Below are 15121 nucleotides of genomic sequence, written 5' to 3' on the forward strand. Positions count from 1 at the left end.
CTGGGTTGGGAGGATCGCCTGGAGAAGGAAATGGCAACCCATGACGTATTCTTGCCTGGGAAATCCCACGGGCAGGGAGCCTGGCAGGTTATAGTCCATGGGGTCGCAAAAAAATTGGGCATGGCTTAGCAAGTAAACAACAACTTGCATTCCTATAGGAACATAAAATACCCTTTTGTTATAGGTAAACTACTGTTAACTCCAGATATCCTAAATGAATTTTGAAGTGTCGTTTCGTGTTTTGGTTTTGTTAATTATATAAAGACAACATTTTGTGGAGAATGCCTGTAAGGTTTTCAGCCCACCCTTTCATTCAATTATTACTTTTGAATGGGTGTGTTTTTCTTTTTTCCCTGGTGGCTCAGACGGTAAAGCTTCTGCCTGCAATGTAGGAGACCCAGGTTTGATCCCTGGGTTGGGAAGATCCCCTGGAGAAGGAAATGGCAACCCACTCCAGTACTCTTGCCTGGAAAATTCCATGGACCGAGGAGTCTGGTGGACTGCAGTCCATGGGGTCACAAAGAGTCGGACACGACTGAGCAACTTCACTTCACATACATGTTTAAGGAATTAAATAACAAACAGATGATGACCACCCCCAACACCACCCCCCAACAATACCCCCCAGCATACCTCCCAACACCACCCCGCAACATCACCCCCCATCATAGAGTGTCCACACTTACTAACAGACAAATGTCTAGTTACTGTAACTCAATCATATAAAAATGTGGAGAATTGTATTAAAACATATGTAAATTATTTTGCTTCATGAATCTTAATTCCCATATTTTTATAACACAATAAAATGTTACTTAAGTTGGATGAGCTCTGTAATATAGGTTGTTAAAGTAACCCCAGACCAGGGGGGAGGCTTTCAGAGGTGTTCAGTGACACAGAGCCGGTATGTCACTACAGTGACAATAATCAAGAAGCTGAATTTACTGTGCAACATGGGAGTGTCTGATTTCACAACCCCACCTCATTATTAGTGCAGTTAATAATATACTTTATCCTTTTGCAATTTTTGATGAAAGATAAAATCATGGTATTAGTATTATTATCCTTCTTGACTTTTTAAATTAAAACTGTTGTACTTAATCTTTATACAGTTATGTTAATATGTGTGGTATTAAGAAGTGGAGAAATTGCTAACTAAAAAAGATAGTTTAGATTAAGGAGACTTTATGAATATTACATATACTTTCCTGAAAACCAGAGAAAAACATCATGTACTGTTCTCTCAAGATAATGTGACACTTTGTAATCCTTTTTCTTGTGTGTGTGTGTGTTTTAACCTGGTTGATAAAGAGAATACTTTGAATTGTCCTTTTAATAGTACAGTTCAACAATACTTCAGAAAATGAATTAATGATAATTGTCAGAAATTATAGTCTAGGCAACCTTTGAAATTGGAATGCAAAGTAGGCTTCAAATAATTTTTACATATTTAACCAGGGGATGATTTCAACTCAGCTACCTGCTTATAATATTTAACTTTCCTCAAGTTATTAAGGTAGATAAGTTTCTGAGTACTAAGAGGAGTAAATTAAAATCCCACTGTCAAAAGGGTCAGGAAAAAACATTGGTCAAAAAGACAAGAAAAACCTCTTAGTGTTATGTCTGGTGAAGGAGGTTACTTAATGGCCGTTAAATCCTAAATGTTCAGCTTTGCTTTATATCCTTAGGGAAAAGGTTTTCTATTAATGCTACTCTGATCAGATCTGCCTGTAAATAGAATATTTTTTTTTAAAGAAAACTTAAGGCTCAAGTATTATCCAATATTTGAGTTGGCTGTGGGTAATTGTGAAAACTTTACAAAAACCTTCCAACATTTCAGAAAAAAATTCCTCATCCATTTATGACTCCATAAAAGGGATTAGCTTGTCTGTAATGAGTGATTATTATTCATAGTTAATTGAGTGCACATAGGAAGAAAAAGTAAAGCCAATTAGAACAGAAAATATGGGTAAGGCATGGTAAGATCTCCAGGGGAAAAATCTTTAGAAAAGATTGTAGCTCTGAAAAAAAAAAATGTTCTTGTACATGAAGTGATAATGGGGATGGAGTTATGCAAGAAAAATGATTGTTGGGAGGGACTTTGAGGGAAGGAAAATCTGAATTATCTTATCACAGAGGACTGGCAGAGTTGGTGCTGCTAGATTTCCAAATCATGCCACCAGTTTTTACTCTGAAGTAACTGTCTGCAAATAATTGCTGAGATACTCATCTTTGGAAATGGATGCTTTAGAATGCTAGCAAATTTTTATTATCACTCACCTATTAATGATCAAAACGCAAAACTCTATAAAGAGGATTGTAGAAATTCAAAGCTAGTAAATAGTTAGGCAAAGTGGGTAGTTATGATTCTGGTGAAAAGCTGACACAGAGAACACTAGGCTTTCTGATATAAGGGAAAGGTACAGAGGGCAAAGATTTGTTCAAGATGGTGGAGTTTTGGGTGACTGCAAGGAGATCCAACCAGTCCATTCTAAAGAAGATCAATCCTGGGTGTTCATTGGAAGGACTGATGCTAAAGCTGAATCTCCAGTACTTTGGCCACCTCATGCGATGAGTTGACTCACTGGAAAAGACTCTGACGCTGGGAAAGATTGGGGGTGGGAGGAGAAGGGGACGACAGACAATGAGATGGCTGGATGGCATCACCGACTCGATGGACATGAGTTTGAGTGAACTCCGGGAGTTGGTGATGGACGGAGAGGCCTGGCGTGCTGTGATTCATGGGGTTGCAAAGAGTCAGACACAACTGAGCGACTGAACTGAACTGAACTGAGGGTCATAGTGAACTAGAGAGTTATTGTAAATAAATAATTAAGGTTAGAATTATTCTAAATTTGAGGAATTTCACAGGTTTACCTCTTATCAAGAGTCAAAGTAGCATTAAGACTTCTTGTCAAAGAAACATGGCTCAGAAACAGATCAGAGGGAAAAAAGAAAAGTGTAAAAAAGTACGGCTCCCCACAAGTCAGATTTTTTTGTTGTTCGGTCGCTAAGTTGTGTCTGACTCTGAGATTCCAGGGACTGCAGTACGCCAGGCTTCCCTGTCCTTCACCATCTCCTGGAGTTTGCTCAAAAGTCGGCTTTACTCTTTTGGAAAAAACATTTTGCTGACGTTTTGTAGAGTTGTTTGGAGGTAATTAACCCCAGAAATGCAGTTGATAAAGACCAAGCATTTAAAAGACATACTATTTAAAATACTCTTTTCAAACGGAGAACACTGAAAATTCTCTATGAGAACACTGAAAATGTTCTTCACTATGAAAGAAGACATTAGCAGTATTGTAGGCTTCTTAGAATGCTGAGGAAGCTCTCCAAAGACTAAAAACTTTGAGGAAACATGCTTCAAATAAACCTGCCCATGTCTCCCTCCTGAGGTAAAAAAGATTATCCCAGTACAGTCACTGAGAAGCAGCCTCTTATTTAATGGAGTGTATATTCAAAACGTGATTGATTTGTCTGTCATTCATTCGTCTCAGTTCAGTTCAGTCATTCAGTCGTGCCCGACTCTTGGCGACCCCATGGACCGCAGCATGCCAGGCTTCCCTGTCCTTCACCAACTCCTGGAGCTTGCTCAAACTCATGTCCTTCGAGTCAGTGACGCCATCCAACCATCTCGTCTTCTGTCGTTCCCTTCTCCTCCTGCCTTCAATCTTTCCCATTATCAGGATCTTTTCCAATGAGTCAGTTCTTTGCATCAGGTGGCCAAAGTATTGGAGCTTCAGCTTCAGCATCAGTCCTTCCAGTGAATATTCAGGACTGATTTCCTTTAGGATGGACTGCTTTGATTTCTTTGCAGTCCAAGTGACTCGCAAGTCTTCTCCAACATCACAGTTCAGAAACATCAATTCTTTGGTGCTCAGCTTTCTTTATGGTCCAACTCTCACATCCATACATGACTACTGGAAAAACCATAGCTTTGACTGGATGGACCTTTGTTGGCAGAGTAATATCTGTGCTTTTTAATATGCTGCTTAAGTTTGTCATAGCTTTTCTCCCAAGGAGCAAGCATCTTCTGATTTCATGGCTGCAGTCATTATCTGCAGTGATTTTGGAACCCAAGAAAATAAAGTCTCTCACTGTTTCCAGTGTTTCCCCATCTATTTGCCATGAAGTGATGGGACCGGATGCCATGATCTTAGCTTTCTGAATGTTGAGTTTTAAGCCAGCTTTTCCACTCTTCTCTTTCACTTTCATTAAGAGGTTCTTTAGTTCCTCTATACTTTCTGCCATAGGGCGGTGTCATCTGTTTATCTGAAGTTATTGATATTCATTTGTCTAACAAATGCTTATTGAACTTCCACATGTATATTCCTCCAGGTTCGGAGAATACTGAATAGTACATGGCAGACAAACCCTCTGTATTTGGCTCAGGCAGTAAAAAATCTGCAACTCACTCCAGTATTTTTGCCTGAAGATTTCCATAGACATGAAGCCAAAAGAGGGTTTAAACTTATAGCTGTAATAAGTTGTGATGAGAGTAATGCCAGGGAAGTACAGGCTTATGCAGATACAAATATCAAGTGATCTGATGTCTAGAGGATCAGAGAATGGCCCCATAAAGATGTCTAATTTAGGATGAGTAGAAAATATCCCAGAGAAAGGCTGGGAATCAGTATTCCGGATAGAGAAAATAGTAAGTAATGAATGAAAGAGAAGAAAGAGTGGCGTGTTTGAGGAAATGAAAGAAATGTTCAGAGTCTTCCCTGGTGGTCCAGTAGGTGAGACTTCATCTTCGAATGCAGGGAGTGTGGGTTCAATCCCTGATCGGGGGGCTAAGATCCCACATGCCTCACTGCTAGAAACAAAACAAAACAAAAAAAAGTAAGCAATATTATAACAAATTCAATAAAAATGAAAAAACAAATGTTCAGAATGGCCCCAGGAGTAGACTTTTGAGAGGGTTGAGAGTGAGAATTGAGCTGGAACAGTAGGTAAGCCTTAAAATATACGAGCCACTTTAAGGAATTTAAACTAAGTGAAATGAATGTCAATTGTATGGTTTATGCAGGGGAAATTGTTGATTGATTTATGTTTATTAAGGTGCACTCTGGCTGTTGTGTGAAGAATACACATAAGGGCGATAGACTTAGGTCAGCAACACTGGTTAGGAAGCTGTTGAAATAATATAGATGAGACAAAATGATGGACTAGACAAATAGTTTTAGCAGTTTGAACAGAGAGAAGTACATGGAATTGTGAGAAAAAGAGGTAAATAAGCAAGACTTTGGGTTGATTTGGTGTCGATTGGGTGAGAGGAAGAATAAAGGATTATCACTGAAGTTCCATTTAGGAAACTTGCTGGTTAATGGTGCTATTCACTGTGGTAAGAAATTAAGTAAGAACAGGTTTAAGAAGTTAAAGGATTTTATTTGGAAATGTGCTATATTTGAGATGCCTGGGGTCCATCTAAACTGAATCTGTTTCTTAAGCAGTCAGTTGTACAGATACAGAATTCAGTAGGGAGACCTGATCTAGAAATATATATTTGAGAGTTGTCAGCAAATAGATTTTAATGGAAATGATTGGAAGGATATGGTTATCCAGGAGAAATGAAAAGAATAGAAGCCTAAGGTACAAAGGTAGTTAAGAGGAAGGTAAAAGAAAATGATCCCTCTAGGTTGATTGAGAATTAACCTGAATGGTTTAAAAAAAAAAGAAAAGAAAAACATGAAAATGTACTGATTTGGAAATTAAGAGCAAAGACTGATTGGGAGGAACGAAGTCTTCACCAATGCCTCTTTTTGCTAGAAGATCAGGCAAAAGAAGGACACAGAACAGTGCAACTGCATTGAGTCGCAAGGATGAGAGCATTTCCAGTAGCATCTAGAAGGCAAGCGGCCATTTGTAGCACTCCATTTTCTTTCTTTCTTGTAAATAAGATGGCTGGGCCATGAGAATTAAGTGAATGTTAAGAATACATGGAACACAGAGGAAGATCTCTTCACTGAGTCATGTGCATGAGCTGCAGGCAATCCCCTAGGAGCTATTTCTGCTCATGTTGGAGTCTTCAGCTTTGTTATTATTGTTTGTAGATTTGCTTAGTGTTAGCGAGATGACATAATTCAGCATTTGAATAAGTTCTTGAACAATTTTTCTAAAAACCTGATGAAACAAGCATGCCTTAATGCATAAGGATTCATTGTAATTATCCATAAGCATTAACATTTCAGTGGAGGAAAATTTTACTTATATAAATGTACTGATCTCTGGACCTTATTTTTTAATGTCTTTGAAATCAAAAAAGCACCTTCAGAGTTGGAACGTATAATTTTATCATTTAAAAATAGGAGTCTGTTCTTTAGGATACCATGTGCTATTTTATGAATACATTGGTATAGACAGTTCTTTTAGGTCAGGAATGTTTTAGACAAATGGGAATAAGTAACATTCAGAAAACTAAGATCATGGCATCTGGTACCATCACTTCATGGCAGATAGATGGGGAAACAGTGGAAACAGTGTCAGACTTTATTTTTTGGGGCTCCAAAATCACTGCAGATGCTGATTGCAGCCATGAAATTAAAAGACGCTTGCTCCTTGGAAGGAAAGTTATGACCAACCTAGACAGCATATTAAAAAGCAGAGATATTACTTTGCCAGCAAAGGTCCGTCTAGTCAAGGCTATGGTTTTTCCAGTGGTCATGTATGGATGTAAGAGTTGGACTGTGAAGAAAGCTGATCGCCGAAGAATTGATGCTTTTGAACTGTGGTGTTGGAGAAGACTCTTGAGAGTCCCTTGGACTGCAAGGAGATCTAACTGGTCCATTCTAAAGGAGATGAGTCCTGGGTGTTCATTGTAAGGACTGATGTTAAAGCTGAAACTCCAATACTCTGGCCACCTCATGCAGAGAGTTGACTCACTGGAGAAGACTCTGATGCTGGTAGGGATTGGGGGCGGGAGGAGAAGGGGACGACAGAGAATGAGATGGCTGGATGGCATCACTGACTCGATGGACATGAGTTTGAGTGAATTCCCGGAGTTGGTGATGGACAGGGAGGCCTGGCATGCTGTGATTCATGGGGTTGCAAAGAGTCGGACACGACTGAGTGACTGAACTAACTAATTATGTTGATGGCCTTAGTTTTGTTTTTGAGGGACTCTCCTTTCTTTTCTTTTTCTTTTCTATTTTTGATTTGAGTTTGAACTGCTATGTTCCTTGTCTAGTATCATGAAGAATAGTAATAGGAGAAAAATAAGGGCACAATAGAGAGGAAATAGATGTCATTATTGAATCGGTAAGTGCTCCTAGTGCACTTTTCATGAAGAAATTTTCATTCTTTTCAATATCTTTAGGAAATTACAGTGGTAGTTCCTCACCATAATAACCTGCTATAGGGTGGATTTCCACATAATGTGAATTTGCTTTGCACTCCTCCCAAAGATTTTTATCCTTTGGAATTAACAAGATTTTCCTGGTGAGGCAAAACAATATGCTGGAGTTAGACCGCCAAATTTGAATCCTGGCATATTCATTGTGTGTCTAAAGTTTTTTAATCTCTCTAGCCTCAATTTCTTCTGTGAAATAATAAAAATCTTCCCCACAGAGTTTTAAATATGAAATAAGTTCATATTTTTAAAAGAACAATGCCCAGCACATATAGTAGGCTCTATCTGCATACAAAATTTACTCCATTCCATCACATCAGTTCAGTTCAGTTCAGTCGCTCAGTCGTGTCCGACTCTGCAACCCCATGAATCACAGCATGCCAGGCCTCCCTGTCCATCACCAACTCCTGGAGTTCACTCAAACTCACGTCCATTGAGTTGGTGATACCATCCAGCCGTCTCATTCTCTGTCGTCCCCTTCTCCTCCTGCCCCCAATCCTTCCCAGCATCAGAGTCTTTTCCAGTGAGTCAACTCTTCGCATGAGGTGGCCAAAGTACTGGAGTTTCAGCTTTAGCATCAGTCCTTCCAATGAACACCCAGGACTGATCTCCTTTGGAATGGACTGGTTGGATCTCCTTTCAGTCCAAGGGACTCTCAAGAGTCTTCTCCAGCACCACAGTTCAAAAGCATCAATTCTTCAGTGCTCAGCTTTCTTCACAGTCCAACTCTCACATCCATACATGACCACTGGAAAAACCATAGCCTTGACTAGACGGACCTTTGTTGGCAAAGTAATGTCTCTGCTTTTTAATATGCTGTCTAGGTTGGTCATAACTTTCCTTCCAAGGAGTAAGCGTCTTTTAATTTCATGGCTGCAATCAGCATCCGCAGTGATTTTCCTGGTGAGGCAAAACAATATGCTGGAGTTAGACCTCCAAATTTGAATCCTGGCATATTCACTGTGTGTCTAAAGTTTTTTAATGTCTCTTGCCTCAATTTCTTCTCTGAAATAATAAAATATTCCCCACAGAGTTGTAAATATTAAATAAGTTCATATTTTTTAAAGAACAATGCCCCACACATAGTAGGCTCTATCTGTGCATACAAAATTTACTCCATCCCATCACATAGACTTATATTAATAATGAGAGTCCCTTTTATTATAAGTTATACATGTTTATTGAGTGATACAATAAATTCACTATTATATTTTACAGTATTATTTCAGTTGTAATAATGAGCATAAGGCAAACACAAACAATCTCTTGCCTCAACATTCATTTGAGTGGTGAAATATATCATTCAGTGTCTCTGACTGGGATGATTGGCCAATTGAATTTTTATGTATGTCTCCAACGTTCTCAAAATACCTCATACCTTAAAGACCTCCGAAACTCTGGGTTTGATCCATCTGTAGCGCTTCTGTTGAGAGTATCAGAGAACTTAGATCACGCTGCCACTGGGTGCTTAGAACCTGTGAATTATATTCCAGGGGAAAATGTCCCATTTTTTTTCAATTCTATATCATTTATTCTGTATCTGGTACTTTTCTTTAAGCTCTTTAAGTGCCCGTGAAAGTGAAGTCACTGAGTTGTGTCTGACTCTGCGACCCCATGGACTGTAGCCTACCAGGCTTCTCCATCCATGGGATTTTCCAGGCAAGAATACTGGAGTGGGTTGCCATTTCCTTCTCCAGGAGATCTTCCCGACCCAAGGACTGAACCCGGGTCTCCCGCACTGTAGGCAGACGCTTTACCATCTGAGCCACCAAGGAAGTCCTTTAAGTACCCTTAGCAAACCATATCATCATTACCCAGGGTTATCATCATAATCACTAATTGTGCAGTTCTTTATGTTGTAAGAACACAGACACCCACACACATACACACACATGCATACACACACCGTTTGTTTCTCCTGTGAAATAGATTATTATAACCTATTTTATAGATAAGGAATCTGAAACTCAAAAAAAAGGTTAAATTGCTTGGCTGTAGGCACCCAGCTAAGTGACAGAGCTGGAACTGGAGGCTTCTTCTCACCTCTTGCTAACCCCTCCTATCCCTGTTTGATGACATTTCCAGCTGCAGCCCTTATGACCTCCAGAGATTCATTTCCACCCCTGGAAACTCTAGAAAAATTAGAAAGAAAAAAATAACATGTCCCTAGAAGCAGTATTCTACCGGCCTCTGCCAGAGATTGAGTGCAATTAAAGATGAGAAATTAAAGAGTTATGAAGTCAGACAAGTCTGAGCTTTACCTGTATTTAGGCTTTTACTAATTTGCAGGAATCACTAATTTGTGGAAGCACCTTGCTCCGCAGGAAGCTGTGTGTCATTAGTGCAATCTGAGTGATCATGGTGACTTCAAGAAACCTGCTTCTGGAGAAAAATCAGATCAAGTTAAGGAAGGCTTTCATTTTTCAGTCAATTTTTTATTACCAGTTAAATTTCCAGTCACAATAGATATGATTAAAATCTCTAAAAGGGTTTCTTTGCAGGATCCTTGATCTGGTGCTTTTTTTACTGTGAAAAGACAGAGGTGACCTCAGTGTGCAAAAAGAGGAAATAGTGGGTTGACTGGGAACCTTGAGTCTGAAGACAGTAGGGATTAGATGGAAATCTCAGCATCCTCAAAATCTGAAAATATATGTATCTTTTGACACCGTTTTTCCACTTCTAGTAATACTTGATCACATTAACCAAGATATGGGTATAAGAATATTCACTGAAGTATTATTTTCTATAGCAAAAGAAGACAAACAAAAAACAAACCCTTATTCATCAACAGGAGCATGCCACATTCATCACCGTAGAATGCTAGGCAGATAGTATAAACTATGAGGTGGTGTGTGTGTGTGTGTGTGTGTAAGTCGCTCAGTCGTGTCCAGCTCTTTGTGACCCCATGGACTGTAGCCAGATTGGGTTGCCATTTCCTTCTCCATGAGTTAGTATAATGAGTACTCATAGAGAAAAACAAAATAACCAAAATTGGCTATGTGAAAAAAATCCATTTGCAAAACAGTATGTTTAATATAAGACCATTTTTGCAAAAATATTAATGGTCACCAAAAGGGAGAAGGAATAAAGGTTAGAAAAGAGAAGAAAGACCAGTGGAGGTATGCTTGCTATACTATGGCTCTAGTTATCACTCAGGTGCAAGATGACAGAGAACATGAATTTGGGGGGCATATACTCATGCACTTAACAGGTATTTCTTAGAAGTCAGCCACATACTAGGTACTATCCTAGGTGCTGGGATATACATAGAACTTACATCCTAGTTGTAGGAGATAGAAAATTAGCAAATAAAAGTATTAACACCTGCATTTTAGATAAGCAAAATCTATTATTAACAATAAGAAGTTTTTTACTGAAGTATAGTTGATTTACAATGTTGTTTTTGTTTCAGGTGTATAGCAGAGTGATTCCAATATACACATATCTATTATTTTTCAGATTTTTTCCCTTACAAGTTATTACAAAATATTGACTAGTGTTCCCTGTGCTATATAGTAAGTCCATGTTGGTTATCTGTTTGATATATAGCAGTGTATATCTGTTAATCCCAAACTCCAAATTTATCCCTCCCTTTAAATTGGGAGGTTGGGATTGACATATACACACCACTATATATCATATAGATAACCAATAAGGGCCTACCGTATAGCTCAGGGAACTCTACTTAATACTCTGTAGTGACATACAGGAAAGGAATCTAAAAAGCAATGGATATATGTATATGTATAACTGATTCACTTTGCTGTACAGCAGAAATTAACACAACATTGTAAATCACCATTCACCAATAAAAATTAATTTCAAAAAGAGAATAGACCTAATTTTAGGTCCACAAGTTTTGACAGTGCCTCCAGACTTGAGGCATGATTTAGAGGCTTACTCGGATGGATGTCCTCTAAGAAAGTGATTATTTCTAGTTAACCAGTCGTTTATGGGAGGAAATTGAATATAGTAGTTAATTCTTACACTTTTCACAAACATTTATTTAAACAAATATGTAGACTGTTAGCTGTTTTCCTTATAGCATTAACCATACTATTAAGATAAGCTCATAATAGAAAATAGTATATTAGTATTTTTTCTTTTCACACTTAGAAAATTATGAATTCTCAAATAGAACAGGTTAATTCCTTTTTAATAAAATCATTGGTAAGATAGGAATAAAAGTCAGATAGAATGTTTAGATTTTCATCAATAGCGATTGTTTTATTTTAAACAGCAAATTTCACACTGCTTGAGATTATCTACTTTTAATGTAAATTAGGAGAATTTAATGATATGTTGGAGAATGATAACTGTTTTGTTCAAGACCATATTAATCAAGTTCTCTCTGTAAGCATATGGTAGTTTTAAGCCTTTAAATCAAAACTGATAGAGAAACAACTGAATCTCTTAACTTTTTATGTTAAAGTGTATTTCAAAACTTTATGAATAGTGTTTACTTATTAATTCAGTGCAATTCATCAAATTTCTACCTATGCTTTTTCTGTTCCAGACATTAGATGTTTTATATACACCAATGAATATAGTATAGACCCCAGACTCAAAATGTTTAGTCTAATAAAGACAGCTGGGAAACAGAAAAAGAATATAAACAGTTGGAGGGTTTATTTATAAGTGTGTTTGGAGTGAGTCAGCATTTCTAACCACTGATCGATACTGCCTAACCAGAGAGTTTCCCCAAAGCAGAATTAAACTTTCAATAATTGTTTTTGGAGCTAAGTGCAGTCAGGCACAGTCCCTTATGGGAACAGCAAGAATCTTCAGGCTGAATTGCTATAAAATTAGCACTTCTTTTCCTGTAGGTTCCCTCTAAGATGCCTCAGTGATTAAGGAATGCTTGATCTTGCGAATTATGTGCGCCACAAACCTCTCATTTTTCCATTTTTGCTTTTTCCAAAACCAGATCCGGAAAACAAGCAATTATTCCTTGTTAGGACAATACAAGTAGAAAGTGGACCTTTTTAAAATAAAAAGTAGATCATGAAATGTGTGCATGAATGTAATTATGGGTGGATACAGAAGAACTGATCTGTTATGTGCCACCTTCCAAGGATATTTGAACAGTTTCCATCTTGTGTACCCCCCCACACACTGCCCTGCAACCCACACACATATCTATGACTTTCAGTGTAAATATTTAGAACCTCACTTAGTTCCATCAGGCTGCTATAACTAAATACCACACACTGGGGATCTTATAAACAACATTTATTTCTCACAGTTCTGGAGATTCAAAATCATTGTGTCAGCATGATAAAGGACTCTCTTCCTTGTTTGGAGCCAGAGCCTTCTTGCTGTGTCCTCACATGGTGGAAGGGGTGAGGGATTTTTCTAGATTCTCTTTTGTAAGAATGCTGCTCTCATTCACGAGGGCTTCACTTCATGACTTAAGCGCTTCCCAAAGGCCCCACCTCCTGATACAATCACCTGTGGAGTTAGGATTTCAATATATGAATTTTTAGGAATTCAAACTATAGCAGAAACTATCAATTATGTTTCCCATATCAAAATTTAAAACAAAAAGAAACAGAGGTAAAGCAAAACCAAACAAAGCTGTAGTTATTCACTTGCCAGGTAAGGAGGTGCCCGCATCATTTAAAAAGTGAGTGAAGTGTGCCCCCAAAGCAGATGGGTGGGGGACTTGTCCACCTTAGGAGATTATTCTAGGAAGTCTTCTTGATTACTGAATTCTAGTTGATTAAGAAAAAGTTTATCATGGGATTGGTCATTGTTCTGTTTTAGGTCACTAGAGTACAGAATCATTTTAAAGACGTCAGAGAGAACATTATCATGCACGTGCTTGAAAGTGAAAGTGTTAACCACTCAGTTGTGTCTAACTCTTTGCAACCCCATGAACTGTAGCCCGCCACGCTCCTCTGTCCATGGAATCCCCCAGGCCAGAATACTGGAGTGGGTTGCCATGCCCTCCTACAGGGCATCTTCCCAACCAAGGTATCAAACCCCAGTCTCTTGCATTGCAGGCAGATTCTTTCGGGCCACATGCTTTGGACTTGGAGATATTTTTTGCTTTAACCTTCAGACAAAGGCTTCCGTCATAACTACATGCAGTTGAACTACGTTAGTCCAACCATCCTGTTAGGAATATACTGTAGAGATGCCTGTTCTACAGCTGATGAAATGGGAGCTCACAGGTTAAATTAATTAATTCCATAAACATTCGTTGAGGAACTATTTCTTGGAAATTCTCCAAATGGGCCTGACAATAAACTTGTCAGTCCTTTTCTATTTGCTTTCTCTGGAAGCAGAGACAAAAATTTTGTTGCTTATTTAGTAAACAGAGGATTCCTAACTGACAAGTATGGGGTTGAATTCAAAGTTCTTGCACACACAATTTCTGGTCTCTAAAATTTGTGTTTATGTCCAGAGCAAATAGCATCGCTGCTATGAGAACCAACCAAGTCACCTGGGCTCACATTCCAGGCTCTTTTACTCTGTCTTGCCGTTTCTCCTGTGTCTTCCTGACTTCTCCATATTCAAATACTTCTTCAATTCAGTTCAGTTCAGTTCAGTCGCGTCCCACTCTTTGTGACCCCATGAATCACAGTACGCCAGGCCTCCCTGTCTATCACCAACTCCCAGAGTTCACTCAAACTCACTTCCATCGAGTTGGTGATGCCATCCAGCCATCTCATTCTCTGTCGTCCCCTTCTCCTCCCGCCCCCAATCCCTCCCAGCATCAGAGTCTTTTCCAGTGAGTCAACTGTTCTCATGAGGTGGCCAAAGTATTGGAGTTTCAGCTTCAGCATCAGTCCTTCCAATGAACACCCAGGACTGATCTCCTTTAGAATGGACCAGTTGGATCTCCTTGCAGTCCAAGGGACTCTCAGGAGTCTTCTCCAAAACCACAGTTCGAAAGCATCAATTCTTCAGCGATCAGCTTTCTTCAAATACTTCTTAAAATTATAATTTAAAAAATAAAAAACCTCACAGAGTTTTAAAAAGTTAGAGATTGCTTTTTATAGCATCAGTGACAGGACTCATTTCCAGAAACAAGGACATCTAGTGCCTCTCATATAATTTGGTTAATAGAGTTTAAGCTCATAGATTCATTTTTAGAGTTGAATCTATATAAAATGGAATCTTGCTCTTCACAAATTGCTCAGTGACCTCAATTCTCAGATGACTTCTATTACAAAAAGCTACAACCTCCTTTTCAAACCTTCCAAATACAGTGATCAGAGGATAAAGCACACAGAACGCTGACTGTCCTGTTGGTATGTCTGTCTTTTCTCTGCATGCGTGTTCCAGGTGGGAGAGTTCAGAGCCCATGCTGCTGAGTGGACGGCCAACGTCACAGCTGAATTCAAGGAAACCAGGAGGCGGCTAAGCGTGGAGATTTATGACAAGTTCCAGCGCGCCACCTCCATTAAGCGGAAGCTGTCTGCAGAACTGGCTGGAAACCACAGCCAGGCGCTGACTCCCTGTAGGAGGACCCTGTCCGTGAGCCACCTGGCCAGCGAGAGGGATGTCCTGCCTTCCTTACTGAAAACGGAAAGTATCTATTTGAACGGATTGACACCGCACTGTGCGGGCGAGGAAATCGCTGTTATTGAGAACATTAAGTAGCCCTCTCTTTGAAGAGCCTCAGGCATAGCCATTAGGTGAGGACTTCTATATGCTCTTTATGACTGTTGCTGGTAGCATTTTTAAAATTGTGCATGAGCTCCAAAGGGGGGAAAAAATAGATACACCCATCATGGTCATCTGCCATCAAGAGAATTTGGAATT

At 39.0% G+C, this 15121-nt stretch overlaps 1 protein-coding gene across 4 annotated transcripts in view; it reads left to right on the plus strand.

Moving 5' to 3' along the window:
- KCNK2 (potassium two pore domain channel subfamily K member 2) overlaps positions 1-15121 on the plus strand; it is a 231478-nt gene that overhangs the window by 215405 nt on the left and 952 nt on the right. For all 4 annotated transcript variants that reach the window (XM_088845270.1, XM_088845271.1, XM_055419079.2 and 1 more), the window contains exon 7: positions 14642-14994. In XM_088845270.1, coding sequence (XP_088701396.1) covers positions 14642-14959 — 318 coding nt within the window. In that variant the 3' untranslated portion in view covers positions 14960-14994. The remainder of the gene's footprint in view (positions 1-14641; positions 14995-15121) is intronic.

The sequence above is a fragment of the Moschus berezovskii genome, chromosome 17 (assembly GCF_049115385.1).
Source record: "Moschus berezovskii isolate FMDL1 chromosome 17, NW_MosBer_1.0, whole genome shotgun sequence".
NCBI lineage: Eukaryota > Metazoa > Chordata > Mammalia > Artiodactyla > Moschidae > Moschus > Moschus berezovskii.